This window comes from Corythoichthys intestinalis, chromosome 7 (assembly GCF_030265065.1).
Source record: "Corythoichthys intestinalis isolate RoL2023-P3 chromosome 7, ASM3026506v1, whole genome shotgun sequence".
Taxonomy (NCBI): Eukaryota; Metazoa; Chordata; class Actinopteri; order Syngnathiformes; family Syngnathidae; genus Corythoichthys; species Corythoichthys intestinalis.
Window position 1 is genome coordinate 34,009,264 of NC_080401.1, and position 21,126 is coordinate 34,030,389.

General features: G+C 41.1%; 1 protein-coding gene across 1 annotated transcript in view; it reads right to left on the reverse strand.

Annotated features, from left to right (window-relative positions):
• Positions 1-21,126, reverse strand: part of prrc2c (proline-rich coiled-coil 2C) — a 48,453-nt gene continuing 27,327 nt past the window's right edge. The window contains exons 16-34 of the mRNA XM_057841193.1: positions 19,984-20,141; positions 19,740-19,894; positions 19,120-19,540; positions 18,949-19,034; positions 16,313-16,504; positions 15,865-16,122; positions 15,702-15,794; positions 15,508-15,609; positions 15,223-15,391; positions 14,872-15,087; positions 14,675-14,796; positions 12,038-12,192; positions 11,736-11,967; positions 10,524-10,634; positions 10,248-10,451; positions 7,919-8,019; positions 7,657-7,783; positions 6,717-6,992; positions 1-369 (exon numbers count right to left, since the gene is read on the reverse strand). Coding sequence (XP_057697176.1) covers positions 127-369; positions 6,717-6,992; positions 7,657-7,783; positions 7,919-8,019; positions 10,248-10,451; positions 10,524-10,634; positions 11,736-11,967; positions 12,038-12,192; positions 14,675-14,796; positions 14,872-15,087; positions 15,223-15,391; positions 15,508-15,609; positions 15,702-15,794; positions 15,865-16,122; positions 16,313-16,504; positions 18,949-19,034; positions 19,120-19,540; positions 19,740-19,894; positions 19,984-20,141 — 3,421 coding nt within the window. The 3' untranslated portion in view covers positions 1-126. The remainder of the gene's footprint in view (positions 370-6,716; positions 6,993-7,656; positions 7,784-7,918; positions 8,020-10,247; positions 10,452-10,523; positions 10,635-11,735; positions 11,968-12,037; positions 12,193-14,674; positions 14,797-14,871; positions 15,088-15,222; positions 15,392-15,507; positions 15,610-15,701; positions 15,795-15,864; positions 16,123-16,312; positions 16,505-18,948; positions 19,035-19,119; positions 19,541-19,739; positions 19,895-19,983; positions 20,142-21,126) is intronic.

Sequence of the window (21,126 nt, forward strand, 5' to 3'; positions counted from 1 at the left end):
AAAAAAAAAAAAAAAAAAAACGGAGCAGCACACGTCGGTGTCAACTCTTCTATGTTTTCCCAAACACACGATCGTGCGCAAACGCTGATAAAAGGCGGGCCCGAGCGTCTCGTTTTGTCCCGGTTTTTACTTTCCCTCTTCCGGCTTGACGGCCTGCGGCTTAATGGGCCCTGTGCGGACGGGCTTGGCCGCTGCCAGCGCAGAGACTTGGGAGGGCGGTTTGTCGGCGTCGGGGTTGGAGTTGGGTGGCGGCAGCTGGGGCATGGCGGCGTCCAGCAGCTGGGGCGGCGCCTTGAGCGCCTTGCTCAGCTGCTGCTGCTCCGAGAAGAACTTGTGGGTGGACTGGAGCACCTCGGCGCGCTGCTTGGCCTGACGGACAAAGAGTCAGATAAATATATGGGACACTTCATAATTGGACGATACTTTGCATCACACCCTTCAAATGTGAACTATGATTGGACACTCATTTAACACCTTGACATTCTATAGATTTTCAAACCAATTTGACTGGGAGGGCTGACAGTGATCATTTGTTGCCAGTGATCATGACGGTTTCACGGTATTGCAATTACAGCTATAAAATAGGTTACTTTGAGATATCTGGGTTTAAAAAAATAAATAAACTTTTTTCCGTTGAACAGGATTTTTATTTTTCAAAACATTAGCAAATTGGAACATAAGTTAAAAAAAACTAAATCCAATTAAAATAAATGCAGTCAATTAGGTGGGCCTAAACCCACAGCTCAACATTATTAGCATCAGAACAAAAATAATTAAATCATTTTCCATATAAAGCACGTGTGTGTATGACACGTATCATGTTTACATTACACACACACTCTTTTTCAACACAGACAGTTGCCAGAGAGGAATAAACACCACCGCTAGACACACTAAACACGCTGGAGTTAACTGTTGTAGCAGGTGGGAAACGTTCACGACAGTGTTTACTAACCTTTAATTATGTATAAATGCAAGATCATATTGGAGGTATTGCTTCCTCGGCAGCCACCCTCCGCAAACAATGTTTTACATAAGGGGTGTGACAAAATATCGAAATGGTGATATTAGGCATGTGCCGGTTACCGGTTTCACGGTTTACCGTGGTGTGAAAACGTTGCGGTTTCAAAACCACTAAAATTTTCCGTCAGACCGTAGTGCGGTATTCGCTATTTTTCTTGTGTCAAAAATGCAGCCAGAAGCGGCTTGGCGCAGCAGCGCTCACCCACTCCCGTTTGTTGCTGTGTGTGAAAGTGACGCTATCGGCTAGCCAGCCAGCTAACCCAAAAACAAATACTTCAAACATAAGGCGTACTCTTCTTCAATTTATTGAGCTCTCAAATCGTGCTAAGTGTAATATACAACATGAATACATTTAAAATGTTGTACAATTAGATTTTTCCATGTGAGTAGCTTCAACAGATTAGCACCATGGTAAAAGTTCGCCAAAAACAAAACACACATTTTCCTTTCAAATTCAATATACAAACTAACTAAAAGCTTACAAAGATGAATGTTAGCCTAGGCTTAGCTGGGAGAGCAACTTCGTTGAGTGTGACTGCCGCAGAGTGAGAAAACAAGCTTGATTCGCTTGAATGAAGGAGAAAAAGTGACTGCGTCAAAGATCGCTAATTGAGAAAGATGATCTTGCCCTAAGCACAAATCCACGTTCGCTGGATCAAGGAGAGGTCTCACTCCCAATGTTTAAAAAAAAATTTTTTTTTTAAATTGAAACCTTTCCACAACAATATTGACGTTTTAACTAACTTATACATGTTTAACTAACTTATGAATTCTTTGTTCTTTTTAAAACAAAGGCATGACATCATGTTGACTAGAGTTGACACAGTGGCTGAAAATGGTGAAACTTCACTTAAGCTTTTCCACCCTGAAAAAAAACAGTCATGCAGTATAATTAAAAAAAAAAAAAAATTCAGAAGTGTTTTTACTTTATAGAAATTATTTTGTTCTTGCTCTAATCTTGAGCAACTTGAGCTGTGGCTGTGAGTGTAGTCTATAAGCTATATTTAATTTAAAATATATATATTTTTTATTGATAATTTATTTATTTTAACAATATATTCATGTTCCAATTTGCAACTATGGTCTGAAAAAAAAATCCTGTTCAATGGAAAAAAGTTTTTTTTTTTTTTTTTTTAAACCTCAATCTCAACCCCTAATCTCAAAAATTTTTGGAGCTACAATTGCAATACCATGATACCGTGAAACCGCGGTATTTTTGCCCACGGTTATCGTACCGTCAAAATATCATACCGGCACATGCCTAGGTGATATATCGTGATACTTTGTATCCCAAAAGATTATCGATATGCTCCTGCCAAGAATCGAGATGTTGTTTTAAAAATGTGTCAATGTTTGAAATTTTTTTTTAAAAATGGACCAACAAGTCGCTACCAAACTCTTCCATCATAATAGTGTCTCAGGTAACTCAAAGGCCTCCATTGACGGTGCTCGACCCCAATCCATTTAGACTGGGAACGTTTGTTCATTCGAAATAGGGCTGCAGCTATCGATTATTTTAGTAGCAGATTAATCGATGAACTATTTATTTCGAATAATCGGATAAGAAACATAAAAATTTAAAGTACCTGAGCCTCACACGGTATATAAATAAAGATCTATGTACAACAAAAGAAATATTGGCTAAATTACATAACAAAAGTCCGCTAGCTTAAATGCTATAAAATGCTAACACTTTTTTTTTTTTTTTAACAATGCTCTTAACAAATGGCTCACCTATTACCACAAAAAATGTCTAAATATACCTTTAAACTAAATTACGAATGCATAAAAAAAAATCATTAGCTCAAACAAAAACTTAGCTTATGTTGGTCTTAACAGGGAGCAGATGGATTCAGCCATGTGAAATGAGGTAGACTAGAGGGCCGTGTATCCACCCAAATCAATGAAAATAAATGCAAACACTTTCAACACAAACTATTGCAACACCACTTTAACTAAACGAATACTCGAAGCAGCAAAATTTAATTTGAATCTTTTTTTCCTAATCGAATACTCAATCAATTAATCGTTGTAGCACTAATTCGACACCAGAGCATTTGCAGTCATTCTATCCGATTTTTAGGGGCATTTACAGGTCACTTGTTGTTCATTTACAGGCAATTTTCTGTTGAGTTTGAGTCACTACCTAATCATTTGGATGATTCCCAGGTCACTTCCTGTTCTGTAACTCAAAATAAACAGGAATTGACCCATAAAATACCCCCAAATCAAGAGGAAGTTACTGAAAATCAACAGGTAAATGACCTTATATGGCCCAAAACAACCTCATTGCCTTGCATTGGCTGCCAATGACGGCCATAGACGTTCAATCCGTTTGAAGTGGAACGGATGGCAGCGAATGATCGACTTTTAATTTGCTGCCACCCTCCCAATCCAAATGGATTGGACGTCTACTAGTGATAAACTCATTCCAAATCATAGCAGAAGCTTGTTTTTCTGTTTATTAGTTGTTTGTAGAATATCCTAGAATGATTTCCTGACCAATGTATTGATAATCGTTGTATTGCCATATTGTCAGATCATCGTTATCGTGAGCTTTGTATCGCAAATCGTATCGTATCGTGAGGTAACAAGAGGTTCCCACTCCTATTTTACATGCCAAGTTGGTCCTCTCTAACTTTTCTGTAGCCGTAGTATTCCCATACCAGCGATTTCGTTTTCTTCGATGGGGGAAAAAGTTCAGGAGTTTCACCTCCTCCAGCAATCATGTAGCACAGCTGACTTACTGACACTGAGCAACAACCGGTCAGGGAGGGTGGAGCCTTACAGCTGCAAGCGAGCGATTTGTCCATGCATTTTTGGAACGCAAAAAAATAGCTAATACCTTAGGGACGTTTTGACGGGAAATTTTTTGCAGTTTTGAAACTTTGATATTTTCATACCACGGTATACCTTGAAACCGGTAATCGGCACATGTCTACTATTCAAATAATTCATCTATCACGATTTTTAAAAAGTGATCGACGCATTTTCTCCGCCCCAAGGAATCGTTTAATTTTGCCAGCTCTAAGCATGATGTTTTGCCCGGACTACTTTTAATGCGGCGCAATGCGCTGACGTCACATGCGGACAGAAAAAAGAGGCGGCGGATACATTTGATTTCAACCACGAATTAATATAGACAGCACTTGCATAACACTACCCCATCCGGCCCCGCCGACACTTTTTGCACCCCCGGCTGGACCCCGTGACCGATGACCACCCCCGAAACCCTGGCCGTGTGCCACGGCGCGACCGGCCCACCTAGCTCCCGCTCCACCGAAGGCACCCCGTTTACTCCAAGAGCGGAGGAGCGATACTCGGGACAAGGTAATATTAAAGTTAACGTACCACTAATAAATAAGATTAACGTTACTGTACCTTGCTAACGTAACATTAGCCATGCGAAGGGCAAGGTTTCTATTAATTATGACTACTGTCGATGCGTGCCTGACATGTCTTTCACACAGGCTTTGTGTAATCTGTGAAAACAGTGCTGTAGAGTGATGAGGGTGTATCATAAAAACATAATAAACCTTCATACAGGCTTTGTGTAATCTGTAAAAACAGTGCTGTAGAGTGATGAGGGTGTATAATAAAAACATAATAAACCTAACTGTCAATTTTATCTTTGTAGTCATTGATGGATAAAATGCCAAGTAGCACTGGTGCCTCATGTATTCCAATACATTTATTTTGAACACTACAAAAACTCAAAATCCTATCAGGACTTACAATTTAGACTTAAACTTACCTATAGCTTGACACAAATGGAAATTCAATTGAAACACTAAGGGAAACCACGTAACTGTTAAGTGATGTGTGTTATCAAGCGTAATAACATTTTTAGGTAAGAAATAAGATCTTATTTAAAAAAAAGTGAGTGAAAGCAGTGAATTTGTTGTTTTTTTTCTAGTCACGTCTGAGATGTACATAGTTGAAAACAGCCAGCAATTACATCTAAAATAAAGACATTGACTAAAAATGGTTCAATATTAGGTGAAATGTCTTGTTTTCTCATGTATACAGTATCAGGCATGAAAATGGGTCAGGGGTTAAAAAGGTGAGAAGGGTGTGGAGGAAATATGTTCTGGTAGGGCTGTCCCAAACGACTAATTTTATCCTGATTAGTCAGCTGACTATTTTTACAATTAGTCGACTACAAAAAAAAAAATTTTTTTTTTTTTTTTACTAATTAAGCAATGAAATATTAATTCACAATAACATTTTGGAACACTTAAATTATTTAAGTACAAATAAACATGTAAATAATAATTAATCACACATAAACAATGAGGACAAATATTGATAGGATTTATTAGTGCAAAAGGATGGAATGTAAACAGATTCAGAAACAGATTTTGCCTTTCCAACATTATTCAAAAATTCTTTAAAAAATATCTAGCATTATTATTATAGTATACTATTATATGCAAGAGTAATAATAATTATAAGATTCATTGCCAATCATATTTTTCAAAAAAGGGTGTCATTTTAAAGCTATTCTTAGTGTAGAATCTGAATTTTGTAGTATTATAGTATTTACATATTACAGTATTAATTCTGAAGTATGTTGAATTAACTCCAGAAATCGTTATCAATATGAACGTGCTTTTATTTCGAAATGTAGACCGGAAGTACGTTCGCTAAACCGCTAACAGCTTCACACTCCGCAAAAAAACATCACTTTTCGTCATTGCTTGTGGTGTCACTCATAGTTTTTTTTACCCCCCTCCGTTTTTTCGTTTGCAAATGATGTTAACCAGCGATTTTTCATGTTTGAAGTGTCACCGTTTAAACGCAAGTATGCATTTTGGAGAACACTGCCAATGTTTTATAGCAGGCTAAAGTAGGTTGTCTTTTTTTGCCCATTAGTCTCAATGTAGCAATGCTAACGTTTACAGTGTTTAATATACACGTTTCCTTATTTGGTATGTCTGAACTGTAATTCTACGGCATGTTGATTGCCAATAATCATCTGTGAAATGAACTGGAGTCTCATATGTCATCTACACGCACGCACAAATGTATGCATACACCCACGCGGTGATAAAACGCAGCCGTGAAAATTATCACCCTCATTTTTATTTATCTTGCGACAAATGGACTCATTTCATATCGTGACAGGCTTAGCAACTTCAATAAAACATGTCGTTAGTTAGATGGAATTACGACCCCCCCCCCCCCTTAAAATTTTCTCCTCGGATCTACACAAGTCACGCAGGTCACCCTTTTTGACTTCAAAATGGCGAATTTCGCCGAAAGGTGAGTGATTTTCATGCCTGCAGTTTAATTGCTCTTTATCTAAAAAAATTTTTTTATCTGATTACTCGATTAATTGATGGCATTTTCAATAGAATACTTGATTACTAAAATATTCAATAGCTGCAGCCGTAGCTGCTAGCCTCTTCCAGTCAAATGTTCCTCCCATTCCTGCACAAATTGTGATTTTTTTTTCCCCCCACCAATTTCAGGGGCACTCATTTGACCCATTGGCTGCCACTGACGGCACTAGATGTCCAACCCGTTTTGACTGGTAGGTCATTCAGCCCCCACTACAAAGGGTTCAATGAGTGCCCTGAAGGTGTTAAAAATTAAATAAAAATCAGGAATGAAAAGGTTAACAAAAAACTATCGCTATAAAGAAATAAAAAGAAAAAAGGACAGGGGCATCACCTGCCAACACCGCTTACCTTAAGGTCCTGCTCAGCCTTCAGGGCAGCCTGCGTACCCCTGGGCGGTGCAGGTGGTCCGCCAGGCCCCCGGGCGGGTGGGTGCTGAGTGTGCTGGCCGTGTTGCGGGTGCTGAGGGCGGGGGTGCGGCATGAGGCCTCCGCCGCCACCGCCCATACCCACATTGGGGGTCATGGGTGGTCCCATGGGTGAGCGCTGCATGCCGCCGCCGCCACCAAAGGAGTTGGCGTGAGGCGCCCGCACAAGTGGGGACACCATATTGGCTTGGGACAGAAGCTGGTAAGGACAAGTGATAACTCCATTTTAAAAAGTGAGGGTAGGTATGCAATACATTTAATTTGTCCACCAGACATTTTCATTTTGTTTACTATGAAAAGTAAAAAAAATAACTTTTTTTTTTTTTACTTCCTTCAAGCGCCAAAAAAATGTCAGCAATGCACCATTTTTCAATTCCGCATGTAAAGTTTTTGGCAGAAAAGGCCGCATTATGTCAAAATTTTGACAGCTGTTTACTAAAGAAAAGGTAGAATTAAAAATTATTTTCCTGCTGAAAGAATTTTATTCTTTTGGTAGATTCAGTGTAACAAGTATATAACCACTGAGCACAGAATTCCATGGTTCAAAAATGCTCCAAAATTATGTCATTAGAACTTAACTCAATTTTAGCTTCTCGCAAAGATGAAGACTTTCCAAGAAGTGTGCAAGCCCCAACACAAGGGGACAGTTAAATTGCAACCCCCCCCCCCCCCCCCCATTGTTTATGTATTGTTTTAAGTCATTTATGTGACTCAGTTCAGCAAATTCTGATGTACTCGCCATAAAACGTGAAACTCCACATCGTCAGAAGACAGACCAAATGTCACAGGTGAGGTTGCCCCCTTGCGGTTTATATGTAGAAACTTAAATCAACTTTGGCTGTAGTGCAGAGCGAGTGTCCTACCTGTGGATTGAACTGGGTTGGGAAGTGCTGAGTCATCCTCATGCTGCCAGAATTGGCCTGAAACTGCTTCTGGTACAACATGCTGTTCAATTTGGCTGACTGGCTGCTAGGGGACGTGGAGCTCGCCCTAAATGAAGTCACAAGATATCATGGAAATGTTTTAAGACTCTGTCCCACGCAATTTACTCATTGGCTGTGATAGACGTTCAATCTATTTGAATCGGGATGAGGCCGCACCAAAGTTTGTACAGTGCAGATCTACCTGTAAGGGCTGGAGGTGGGCGTGGTGCTCCGGGCACTAACTGGCGGCGTTGCAGGCTTCACGTCCATCCCGCCACCAAACAGCTTGAGGTCCATATCCATCTGCAACAAGTGACTCAAATCACAACTGCATCAAGCGACTCAAATCACAACTGATATGGAAACGCAGAGTATACAGGGGATCTGTGTCTGTCTGTCCTGCTGAGTTTGACTGTTCTCACCATCCTTCAACTCTGCTTATCTGAGATTTTGCATGCACACTCCAGGCCTTAACTATAACTGTGCTTGTGGTATTCCATTTCATGACTATGTTCCTCACAGTGGGAACTGACAGAAAAAAATGTGTGTCCTTCCTTCAAACGATTTTGAACAATCTTTGTTCTCAAGTTATTTGAGAGTCGTTTTGCAGCTCAGATGATACTAGAGGTGCACAATAATTATCGGTCCAATAATAGGAATTATGACGTCATCCCAATAAATCTAATAACATTATTAATAGGCTTGATAATATATAATATTTTTGGCACGGTGTCGGTGAATTCGGATGTGTGCCTTTGCGTTGTTTCATGGTCCAAGAACACAAAAGTCTCCTCTACTGTTGCACCAAATGTTTTTTCTGCTGACAAAGCACAATACCTGTTGGGTCTATGTTTTTTTTAGTTCAGTGCTCATTGTTCAGGGGAACACATCGAAAACGATATTGACTAATTGATAGTGATTGACTCAAATAATATTTGAAAAAATAAATATGGGCACTTTATTTGAAGTCAAAACTGTTCTCGTCTTTGTTTTGTTCATTATAATAATGTTCATGTCACGAAAATTCTGGTTAGGTCAAAGGCAAATCAATGCTGAATCTACCACTAGTATTTTTGGCCTACAGGTGTTCAAAAACCCATGTGAATAAACATTTTGAAATCATATATATATTATCAGTTATCGTATCAGTATCGGGCTTGAGAAGCAGGAAGTTATCGGTATCTGTTTCAAAAAATGGATATCGAGCACCCCTAGAAGATACTAGACGCAAATCAGAGAAACACTTGCAAATGGACAACTTCAATAGCATTTCTCATGATTGGCTTTATCTTTGTATGTAGGTCAAGACGTACCAAGCTTACCATACAAAATTTGTGTTCCAAAAACAAACCAAAAAAAAAAACTACCGTAATTTCCCGAATATAAGGCGCACCCGTGTATAATGCGCACCTCAAATTTACTAGTAAAATCTCGGGAAAATTATTGTACCCGTTTATAACGCGCACCCTAATTTTAGAAGAAAACAGAGCTTGTGTACAGATACAGAGATGTCATTTTACTGACTGATGAAACACAGCACAAGCATAGCACATTGGTAGTTCAAAACATTACCGTAAACTGACAATATTTACGGTAATAATATGATTTGACAACTTCTCCAACTTACCAGAATCTAGGAGAAAACAAAACAGATGTGACTTTTCTTTTAAAGGCTGCTGTATAACTTGCTCGTTTCCTCATGATGAATAAATGTTTCTTCCATGGATTGATACGGTAAAATGAAAGTGAGAACGTAAGTCGGAAATCCGTGAGCGCTCATAGCTGTCAACACAACAGTAACAAAAGGAACTATTGTTATTTGGGTTTGAGTTTCCCGAGGGACCGATATAGTTGACGGACACAGGAAGTGTGTGTCCTTATATTTGTTATGGTCCGAATTGCGGAGCTGCAATAAACGTCGACTCAAATGAGTTCAAGAAACTAAATTCTGTGCTTTATGAAGAGTGAAAAAAGCAGAATTTAACACAGACGAAATCATTCGGCCGATTAGAGTGAAGTATTACCGAAACAAAACGGTGACGTCACGTACCGTAATGGTCGGCAACGGGTCGCCGCATACGTTTCTTCAACACAACGTGGCCGTGTCAATGAAAAAAAATCGGTTTATATATATATGTAATACATATATATTTCTGTCTCCATCCATGTACCCGTTTATAATGTGCACCATGAGTTTACAAGTTGATTTTGGGGGAAAAAAGTGCGCGTTATATTCGGGAAATTACGGTACCACTTAACTCGGCTAAACTTTTTTCGATTCTCTAATATTACTGTGTCTAAGTCAAAGTCAGTCTGGATTAAGATGCAGTGGTTTCAATCAGTGAAGAATGTGGGAAAACCATTGGAAATCAGTAAGGATTTGCAAAGGTATGTCACTCATTAGCAGAAAACTATTACCTTGTTCATTAACATGGAAGTAGTTAAGCCAAATTCAGCACACAACCAAACAAAAATGAAGAATGGATGATGGAAAATAAAGGACGAACTCCCCATTCCCCAGAAAACAGTACCTTGCTGGTGGGAGGCTGCATCATGCTGTGGCTGTGACTGTGGCTGGGACCCATAAGGCCTCGGTAAGGCTGGGAAATGGGTGGTTGCCTTCCGATGTTGGGGGGCTGAGGTTGCGGAGGCGTGGGCGGCATGGCCAAGAGGGGCTGACCACCGCCCGATCCGAAGTTGGCCAGAGACAGCTGAGAAGGCAGGGGCACTGTCACCTGGAAGAACACATGCTATGTTTGGATTTTTCATTTATATCAAATTTATCACCTCGTTTTCATGTCATTTACCTGCTGCATTGCTGAACTCGGTGACTGAGTGTTGCTGTAGTAACTGCTTTGCCCATGTTGCTGCACTTGCCCAGAGTACATGCTAGAATGCTGATTCATCCCCTGTCGAGCCTAAATGCACATGAAAATGTTGCTATTTTCCAAAATTTTTATTTATTTATTTTTTTAAAAAGATTTTTTGTTAATTCTGATATTTGTGTGTCTTTTGTATTGCACCAACATGCGACTCTCAGTGTGAAGGGAAAGCGTCCGTGACATCACACGCATGCGCCCTGCGCCACGAGGCGTCGATACGTGTAGCAAAAATATGATACAAATAACAATTAGATTTAAAGAATTTTTTTTTTTTTTTTAAATGTTAATTTTATATATAATTTATATTATATTAAATTACATACAAGTTATAAACAAATACATTTAAATGAATAGAAGTAAACGTCTTGGCCATCACATTTTTGGTGGCAACTTTTCAAGATATTATGCTGGAACCTAATAAATTACACTTAAGCGCCACTAGAGGGGGACAAATCATGACAAATAAAAACGCAATCAGAGGACATGACAGCAAATTTAATGCGATTTAGTATAGCTTGGACCTAAATGGCCAATTTACAAGTAAAACGCGATTTATTATATGAAAAATTCATGATAAGAAAGCCACAAGTTAATCTTGTATCTCGAGGCATACTGTATATCAGTTTATCCACACTTTGGAAAGTTTGTTTTTAACTTTCCATAGTGCAGATAAACTGATATACAGTATGCCTCGAGATACAGAATAGAATTAAAGATAGAATTAAAGTGATGGAAATAAATACATAGCATATCAGACTCTTTTACACAAATACCGCAAGTGGCATAAGGAAGGGATGAAGGATAAACTGAAGATCAACTAACTACAGGAAAATGTTCTGAAAGGAACTGAAAAAGGTTATCGACTCCCAAAAGTCTTGAGGCAGAGCACAAGACATTTATGAATCGTCACAATGGTGTTTTGATTCTCTGTTCCTGAGTCATCAAGGAACACCGGCTCGATCACAGAGCACAATACAGGTGCTGTGGCCTTTCCATTGCGACGGCTGGGCACACACAGCATATAGCTCAATATATATTGAGCGGCGTGTAGGGCAAATGTCAAACTGTCAATTACATTGAGATTCTATTTAAGAAAAGGTTTGTGCGTAAATGGGCCACTTAACAGTGCGGCATTACCTGAAGCAGGTGGGTGTCAATGAGCTGGGAGCCCCCCATGCCGGACGGCTGGTTGAGCTGCGGCTCAAACAGAATGGGGATGTGCTGCGTGGAGGAAGGCTGCTGGTAAGCCAGGCTGGACTGCGGCTTGCCCAGTTCGGGCGCCTGTACGCCAGGGTAGCTGTGCAGCGAGGGCCCTGACAGCATCATGGAGGGCTGCGACAGGCTGCTCTGCATGAACGCCTGCTGAGACCTGAACAAGAAATGGTCGTGAGTTTGATCATTTAAGTGCGACTCGATTCTGCTCATGTGACCAGTGGTACCTGTAAGGCTGCAGCGAGGAACTGAACAGGTCCTGGGGCTGCGAGACAGGAGGACCGGCGCCAAGTCCAAGTTGGGCCTGGTGCGTGTGTTGGTGCTGGGGTTGACCTTGCAGCGGAGCATAGATGGGTATAGGAATCTGCTGCACCGCTGTTGGCTAAAGAGTCAGACATTGTGTTACAGGTGGATCCACAATGTACAGTACAAAGCCCTATCATTTGTCATATCAACATTATGAATGGCAAACAGTTAGAATTCATCTCAACTGGGCCTAGCAGAGAGATTTAAACACTTAATCACTATAATATAGCGCCGCGAATCCTCACACGTTATTTTTAACCCCCTCCTTCACCCACCCAGACCCCTTTGTGCTTGCAAACCCAGGGTGAGGCCACACCCCTCCAAATCTCAGCCCCTGGTACAACTAATACTCTGACAAGGAAAGGTACTGCAATCTATTGTAGTCAGGGTTCTAAAAGGTTTCAACAATTTAAGACCATCTTAAGATCACTTAGACAAGGATTTAATGCAATTTTCTTGGCAAATTTTACAGCAAATAGCAGTTTTTATTTGCTGCTTGGACATTTCTCATGACAAAATGGCTACATTTACACTTACACTTTTATTCGGAATATTGCAACACGATCCAGGCCACTCCGATTAAGATTCTACAGTATTCCGAACGAGAGGGGTGGTTCATGTCGATTGATGATGTGGTCAGTGCGCGTGAAAACACTTTACCTGTGTTCGAATTAAACACGTTGCTGAAGATACTAAAAGACCTTAAAATTGTTGAAAGACTAGTGAAAAAAAATACACACTTATATTTAATGTTAAAAGAGCATGATATTTTGTTAACACGAAAGTCAGTACGGCTTCTTGTACGACTACCATTTCCTGTATATTTGGTCATGCTGCTTTCAAATACTCTGGGGAACATGAACTTTACCACAATCTTACCTTGACAGACATGATTTCATTTTAATTTGTTGCGTGTGCAAAACTTTTATTAATTCATCTACAACAACAAAAGCATCAAAATGCAAATTAAGCTTTTGCTTGTAACTCACAAGTGTAAAAACACTTTAGCAAACAATTGAAAAAAAAAAAAAAAAAGTTTTAGAAATATCTACACTACATTATCACGATCAGAAAACGTCTAAATTGATGATAAATCTTCATAAAAACAGTTTCTTACCATATTTATCATAATTACGACACCACATAAAGGCAGCATTAATCTGCACGTCAAAATACACGCAAGTTATAATCAGATCAATATTTTTAGTATCCATGAAAACAGTGCATTCGATCATAATTTTAATCCGAAATCTGATCGGATTAAGGAAATTTTGTCCACGTAAGCATAGCTAACTTAACGAAAAGCAGTGCCATTAAAATGTAAGGAATTTAAGACCGAATCATTCATTTTATTAAAATACATCTGCCATTAGTGATTGGTGGTTTACAAGCCAGATGTACTCAAAACTGTTCTTACATTGACCACATAGCAACTAGAGGTGTGCAAAATTTCCGATTCTTAGATTATTCGCGATTCGGCCGTGCAAGATTCGAGAACGATTCACAAACATCCAAATTCCGATTATTGAAATATGCCAAGTAAAGCGAAAGTACAACACACTCAGCGCGCTGCGCGGTCAATGAGCAACGGAGCGAGAGTAGCTAAACATCATGCTTCTCATTACCCGTCCCTCGGGTAATACCAATGCTCAACTCACAGCTCTAGCTCAACTCATGCCACGAGATAAAAAAAACACAACAACATACCTGAAGCTGCTACAAAAGTACGTCATCCACATAATGTTACGGTAGATATCATTTATATAAGACTAGATGCACTACGGTAGCGGTAGCGTTTGCAGCACATCTACAAAAAGCTAGATGCAGACGTAGTAAACGGCCGCCATCTTAAAGCAGTACACTTCTCTGCAAGGCTGTTGTAGCGAACCTTCCAAGCAAACCTAATTAACTTTTTATCTAAAATACTCCTAAATCGGTAAAATATTGACTTGAATCTATCTTTAAAATAGTTTTAAAACTTTCACATGTCGAAAGTTGACAAAAGGGAAATTATGGATTAACGGGAGCAATTTTAACAACTTTAACGGTTGATTCACAACATTAAATTAATTGAATGTAGTTTAAAGCTGCTGATACAGAATGGGGACTGGAGTTTTTTATTTACTGTTATTTTTGTATATTTGTTTACTGCTATATTTTAACTTGATACTGAAATAGTAGTTTGGTTTAGCCTGAGAGTATTTTTGAACAATTTTGGAACTAATGTACAAAACATAAAAAAAAAAAAAAAAAAAGAGGGGGTAAATCAATAATCGTTTTAGAATCGAATCGGACCATCTGAATCGTAATCGTAATCGAATCGTTAGGTGCCCAAAGATTCCCAGCTCTAATAGCAACTATGGCATATTACCACTGACAACAATCAAACTAAGAAAATGGATCAACAGCCATCCAACTGCTGTAACAGCTTTAATGTAATTTCATTAATTAACTAATTGGCTGCTATTGACAGCAGAACTCAGTCTTTAAATAAAAAGAGGACCCATTTAGAAGAATATTGCTGATTGCTGATAGTTAAAACGGGCAACATTTCTTACCTGGGAGAGACCGGGTTGGAAGCCTTGCTGCTGTGCTAAAGAGGGAGGAGCCAAGCGAGGGTGCGGGGTGTTGAAGAGATGGCTAGTGTCCATATAGAAGGCTGGAATCTGAGCTGCAGAACCTTAAAACAAATGTATATCACAAGGAGTATAAAAACAAGGGGAGGGGGGTCTTTATCATAGCTTGTTAGGCTCACCTGCTGCAGACTGAGAGACATACACCTGCGGCGTCTGCTGCTGCTGGGGCAGCAGCGGGGGCACGCAGCCAAGTTGAGAAAAGCTACTGCCGCTGTTACCACTAGAAGACAGGCTCCCGCCCTGTAACTGCTGGGGTTTAACCTTACAGATGTTGGGGGGGTCCGAGGCGGTGGTGGTCTTGGTGCCTAGGGACGACGTTGTGTAGGTCCCAGAACCTGCATGTTAAGGAGAAACTTAAATATGACCACATCAAATTGACATGGGTCAGAGGCAGAGGGAAGATTAAAAAAAAAAAAAAAGGGAGCCGCCGAAACATTTTTAGGGAGGGGGTAAATTCTGGCGTTGGTTACCAGAAAGCGATGTGCTGGGGGTAACAGAGGCCACAGGAATCTGCGGCATTGAGGCCGAGGAAAACGAGTACGATGACGCGCATGACGTGATCGGTGAGGAGGAAGACGTGACCGGGGAGTTCTTTTCCAGACTGGGCGAGTTCTCCCATGCTTTGCGAGCAGATTCCATCTGAGGTACAAAACATCATTCCTTTGGTTAGTTTAAGTTTGGGGAAAAAATTGGGTGAGCTTTCATTCGCCACATAAAATAAAGTGAGCATCAGGTCCAATGACAACTGTGTGTACCTTTAGTGTTAAGTCAACTGTAGCAGGAGAGACTGTGCTGAGTGGGGAGCTCTGCTGTAGGGTTTCTCTTCGAGGGAGGGGCAATGAGTGTGGTAGTGCCACCTGAGAAGACCCCAGAAAAGAAAAGTGGATTTATAATAAAGAGTCCATTCTGTTTTGACACCCTTGGGTTTGACAGTTACGTGAACGCTCACATTGGCGACCAGACTCTCTTCCATTTTGTTGTTTCCAGTTGGAACACTGTCAGCGAGTGATGAAGAGGGCGTGGTGTAGTCCGTAACAGACTCCTTAAGAGGGAACATGGCAAATACGACAAATCTTGATAAAGGACGAGCCAAGCGATTGTAGAAACGTTACCTTGGAGTTTGTGTACTCGGCCGATGGCACGGTGATCATGCCTTCGATGTCCCCGCCCAACTCTGTGACCGCAGTGTCACTGGTAGGGGGACTGGAGGCGGCGGTTCTGCTGGCACCACCGCTTCCGGGTACTCCCGCCTCCAAGCCCTCACCTTCCCCTCCTCGGGCATCTTTTGCCTTGCGGTTCTTCAGAGAGCGCTCTTTGCCAATCGGACCTGGTTTGTACTCCTTTGTTTCAACCGGCTCAATGTCGGGCATCTGAGAGAAAAGATAGGACCATGTTGAAATGGAGATAGTGATCCCGGAATGTATTCTCCAACCTCACCCGCCAAAGGTGATGGTTTAAAACCTTAATTTGCCAGTTATGTTAAACTGTTTCAATGTCCTTAATGTCCTTATTTCTAAAGTTTGAATATTTTAATTTACTAGTATCAAGTAGTTGTGTTACCTTCTGCGTTTTGATGGGTCCGGCACGAGGTTGTTTCTGCCTCTGTTCTTTGGGAGCAGGAAGCTTGTCTGTAGGCGTCTCTAGCAGAGCAGGAACACCATCGCTGTCCGTGCTGCCAGCAGACGACGGTGCCCCGAACTGAATACTGTCGATACCCAACTCCACAGCGCCCTCCGTTCCGGGTTTCCCGCCCTAACATAGAACAATATGGTAGGTAATACTAGGTATGTATACTAGCAGACTGCAATCCTAGCATTCAAGATGGGTAAGTAGGCATGTGCTGATAACCGTTTTGAAGATATATTAAGGTTTTATAAAAGTACATCTATAGATACTGCAGAAACTCGCTATCCTGGTAATTAGTTATTTTTGGGGTCTGCACTATGCAATAGGATTGCCATTAAAGGGATCCTCGGACTTGTAGGCTCTAATACGGCACAATTGTTCACTTTTACTAAATTATGTTATTAGAAACACATATATTATTGCCATTGATTTAAAAATCAATAAAATTTAGTACGTGGTTTGACCTACGGACGGCGCCATGTTTTACATGCGCAATGCACGCTGGGGGGTGATGACATGGTTGGCCTGGATTGGGAGAAAAGTTGTGCTAGCAAGCAAGCGAAGCTAGTAGAGCTGGGAATCTTTGGGCACCTAACGATTCGATTACGATTACGATTCAGAGGCTCCGATTCGATTATAAAACGATTATTGATGCACCCCCCTCCTTTTTTTTTTTTTTTTTTTTTTTTAATAAAGTTTTGTACATTAGTTCCAAAATTGTTCAAAAATACTCTCAGGCTAAACCAAACTACTATTTCAGTATCAAGTTAACATATAGCAGTAAACAAATATACAAAAATAACATTAAATTAAAAAAAAATCCAGTCCCCATTCTGTATCAGCAGCTTTAAACTACATTCAATTAATTTAATGTTGTGAATCAACCATTAAATGGTGTTAAAATTGCTCCCGTTATTCCATAATTTCCCTTTTGTCTACTTTTGACATGTGAAAGTTTTAAAACTATTTTGAAGATAGATTCAAGTCAATATTTTACCGATTTAGGAGTATTTTAGATAAAAAGTTAATTAGGTTTGCTTGGAAGATTCGCTACAACAGCATTGCAGGGAAGTTTACTGCTTTAAGATGGCGGCCGCTTACTAACGCCCGCATCTAGCTTTTTGCAGATGTGCTGCTACCGCTACCGAGTCTATAATCCATCTAGTCCTATATAAATGATATCTACCGTAACATTATGTAGCTTAGCTGTACTTGTAGCAGCTTTTCGGCAGCAGGCAGGTATGTTGTTGTGTTTTTTTATCTCGTGGCATGAGTTGAGCTAGAGCCGTGAGTTGAGCGTTGGCATTACCCGAGGGGCCGGTTAATGAGAAGCATAATGTTTAGCTACTCCCGCTCCGTTCCGTCCCGAAGCCCGCGCGGCGCGCTGAGTGTGTTGTACTTCCGCTTTACTTGGCATATTTCAATAATCGGAATTTGGATGTTTGTGAATCGTTCTCGAATCTTCCACGGCCGAATCGCGAATAATCTAAGAATCGGAAATTTTGCACACCTCTAGAAGCTAGTATAACGATTCACATGATTTTGTCAAATTCTGCTGCTGGTCAGATTGTTTAGTTACAGAGATGTGGGATGAGTTCCCAACATCGTACCTGCATCCAATTCCAGCTCATCAGCAGTGTCTTTAAACCGATCCTAGGCGGCTTGTATTGACTTGCTGCCATTCGACAGTTTGTATATTTCTTCGTTGTTAATGGCATCATTGCCTTCTTTTTTCATTTGTCTGCCTCTCACCGTGGTTTTCCCTTGTTTCTTTTTTTATTGATCCTGACTTATTGTCACGGACGCTTTCTGTGTCTCCTTTTTGCGATCGCATTTTTTTTGTGTGCTCAATAAACTCTTTTACGCGATCCCTACCTTCTTGTTGTCTACTTGCCGTCAGAAGTGAGCTGCGTTTTTTTAATTCCGTGGTCAAGCCAGCTGTCTTTTCTTTACAGTTGTATTTCCCTTTCAGCTTTTACCGCACAGACAGACAGCGCATGTGGAAAATCATGACTATCATCACAAGGAAGTATAGTCCTGTGGGGTCTGAGTGCTCGTCTGTTGCACATGGAAGGTGGGTTCGAATCTCGCCGGAGACTTTCATTTAATTGCTTTTGCTGCTCGTTTTGTGAAATAGCACCGGTGCCGTCCTCCTCATCACTTTTACGCTCGGGTTCAATTTGGAAGAGCAGAATCGACGACATGTCTATGTAGCTAATAAGTGAAACTGTGGAAGTACGGCAGCGCTACCCAGTGATGACACCGCATTGCGTCAACAACAATGGCGACCTACTACATTAAGAGGAGTTTGAATACCAAATATTATAACTAATACTAACGTGGTTCCTTTTATGACAATAAACAGGCAGAACCAAGTTTATCAAGTTAGCATTCGCTATGGGGAAAAAATAGTTTTCTATCAAAAAGCAAAGCAAATACTAGAATTTCTTGAAATTAGAAACTAAGCGCAAGTTCCAAGACTACAAGGTGATGACTAAAATCTGTGACCAGTACGCCACCTATCTGAGAAGTAGAGGAAGTAATGTGCATCGACGGTATTCCAAACAAACCTCCGAGGAGACTGAGCCAGTAAAAGAGGTCAGAGGTTTGTTCCAGGCACTCACTGAAGGAGGCTGAGGAGGGCTGATGGGACCCACTGCCAACAAATGAAAGACAAGAGTAATTACTTACAATCTACTTGCCAGCTTTTTAACAAAGCAGCACACGTTTCAGCAACGTACACTTCTTGACATCGGGTAGAACGGTCGGGCCCGCTACTTTCTTCTCCCACAGCTCAGTTCCCAAATTGCCGTGCGTTGGAGCTGTAGCTGTGGCAGGGGGTAGGTTCTTTGAGGTGAAGTCCACAGTCGTGGCCGGCACAGAGGGCACTGTTCCTTCAAGGGTCTGGGGGGATGCAGCTGGCTGAGCTGGGGGGAGGTGGGCATGCTGTGGGGCAGGGATGGCAGGCTGTTGCGGGACATGGGGGGTGGATGCTGGTGCTGCAGGTTGAGACTGTGAAGACGACTGGTGTTGTTGCTGCTGCGGTTGTTGTTGTTGTTGTTGCTGCTGCTGTTGCTGTGATGATTGCTTTTTAGCAAATCGTGGCGGTAACTTTCCTCCACCACCTCTGCTTTTGTCACCAGAGCCTTTTTTACCCCAATTCTGAAAGAACAGAAACGAGATTGTAACTACAGCAAACAAGACCTGCAGAAAGACAGACTTGAATTGTAGGAGATTACCAGAAGATTATACTCCATTTTCATTGTAGCTAACAACCCAAAACATTAAAAAAATCCTCTATAGCTCTTGAGTCTAAAACGGCTCTCACGCCACCTAATTAGAATCATACGGTTTTTCTTACCTGAGTAGTTTGCTCTTCCTTCTTCCGCTTCTCCTCATCCTGAAGACGTTTCTGTTGCTTCCTTGAGACAACCTCAGTGAAACCGTCATCGTTGGTGCTGGACTGGGGATCATCAGTGGTGGTGACCTCAGGGTGGTCGTCAATGATGACAACACCTATGGCAAACAACAAGCAATTTCTTTTAGGATTTCTGTAAAAGTGTGCAGAAATTGTGCCATTATTGTAAGTTAAAAAGTTGACTTACTGGCATAATTGTTGAGGTCAAATTGAGAAAGTGCATTCTCTTTGGGCTTCTTGACAGCCAGCTTGGCCTCATCTTTGCGCCTTGCAGCCTGATCTTTAGCGGACCTTGACGATCCAGAGGCTGATGCTGCTGCTTCAGAGTTTTGCTGAACCCCAGGGCTGTTTTTCCCAAGACATATTAGGATTCGGTCAGTGAGGCAGTCATGAATATTAAATGATAATAATGCACTGGATTTCATATAGCGCTTGCCAGGACAGTCAGGTGCTTTACACGAAGTGAAGATAAGCTAGTTTTGAAGTCCTAGCTGCACTGGGGCAGACTGTCAGAAGCGAGGCAGCCAATCAGAAAAAGATTACCTTAAAGTGCCTGTGACACGAAAAAGCATGTTTATTTCATAATATACGCGGTATTTTATGCCCCTGAATGATATGGGCCGCTTGGATGTGTGTGGAAGCGATCGCTATTTTTATTTAGTTTTTTGAATCCCGCGCCATGAAAATGAGTGACTTCCGGCTTCGGTCTTGCATTGAGGAGGAGGGCGCTGTGACGTGTACGGTAGAAGACGTCCTCTTCACGCTACAGTGTACTGTTGTGTATGAGGACGAAGGATTCAGCTGATTTTGCGGATTAATACGTTTATTTTTCGCATCACGCCAGCCAAATGGCTGCAGAAAAATCATTCTGTATGAGGGAGAGGCGTATGCGCCTTTTTGGAGTTTCAAAAGGTTCCCAATCACCGTGGATATTTACTGTGGGACCATTGGACTGACGAGGAAGTGAGTAAACATCTTGTTTTGTATTATGTCAAATACGAATACAGCGATTACAAAGTAAACACTACAAACTTCCTTTAAATGAAGGACTACTTACGTTTGATCATTGATAGGCATGTAAAAAGCTCTCCTAATGGTCATTAGCAGCAGCACGTTAGCTGCGCAACAAATCCAGCCACCCTCCTCCGGGGAACGAACTGTAAATTGCTCTCCACAGGGCGGTTTGCCGATCCACTAAGACAATTGACAACCGGGTCGTCATGTCAAATAATCCAGGATAGTTATGTGCGATTTTCCACTTCGAAGACTTTGAAACATCACTCGGTTCGGGTTAGCATGTCACGGCTTCTGATTTGTTTACATTCTCCGA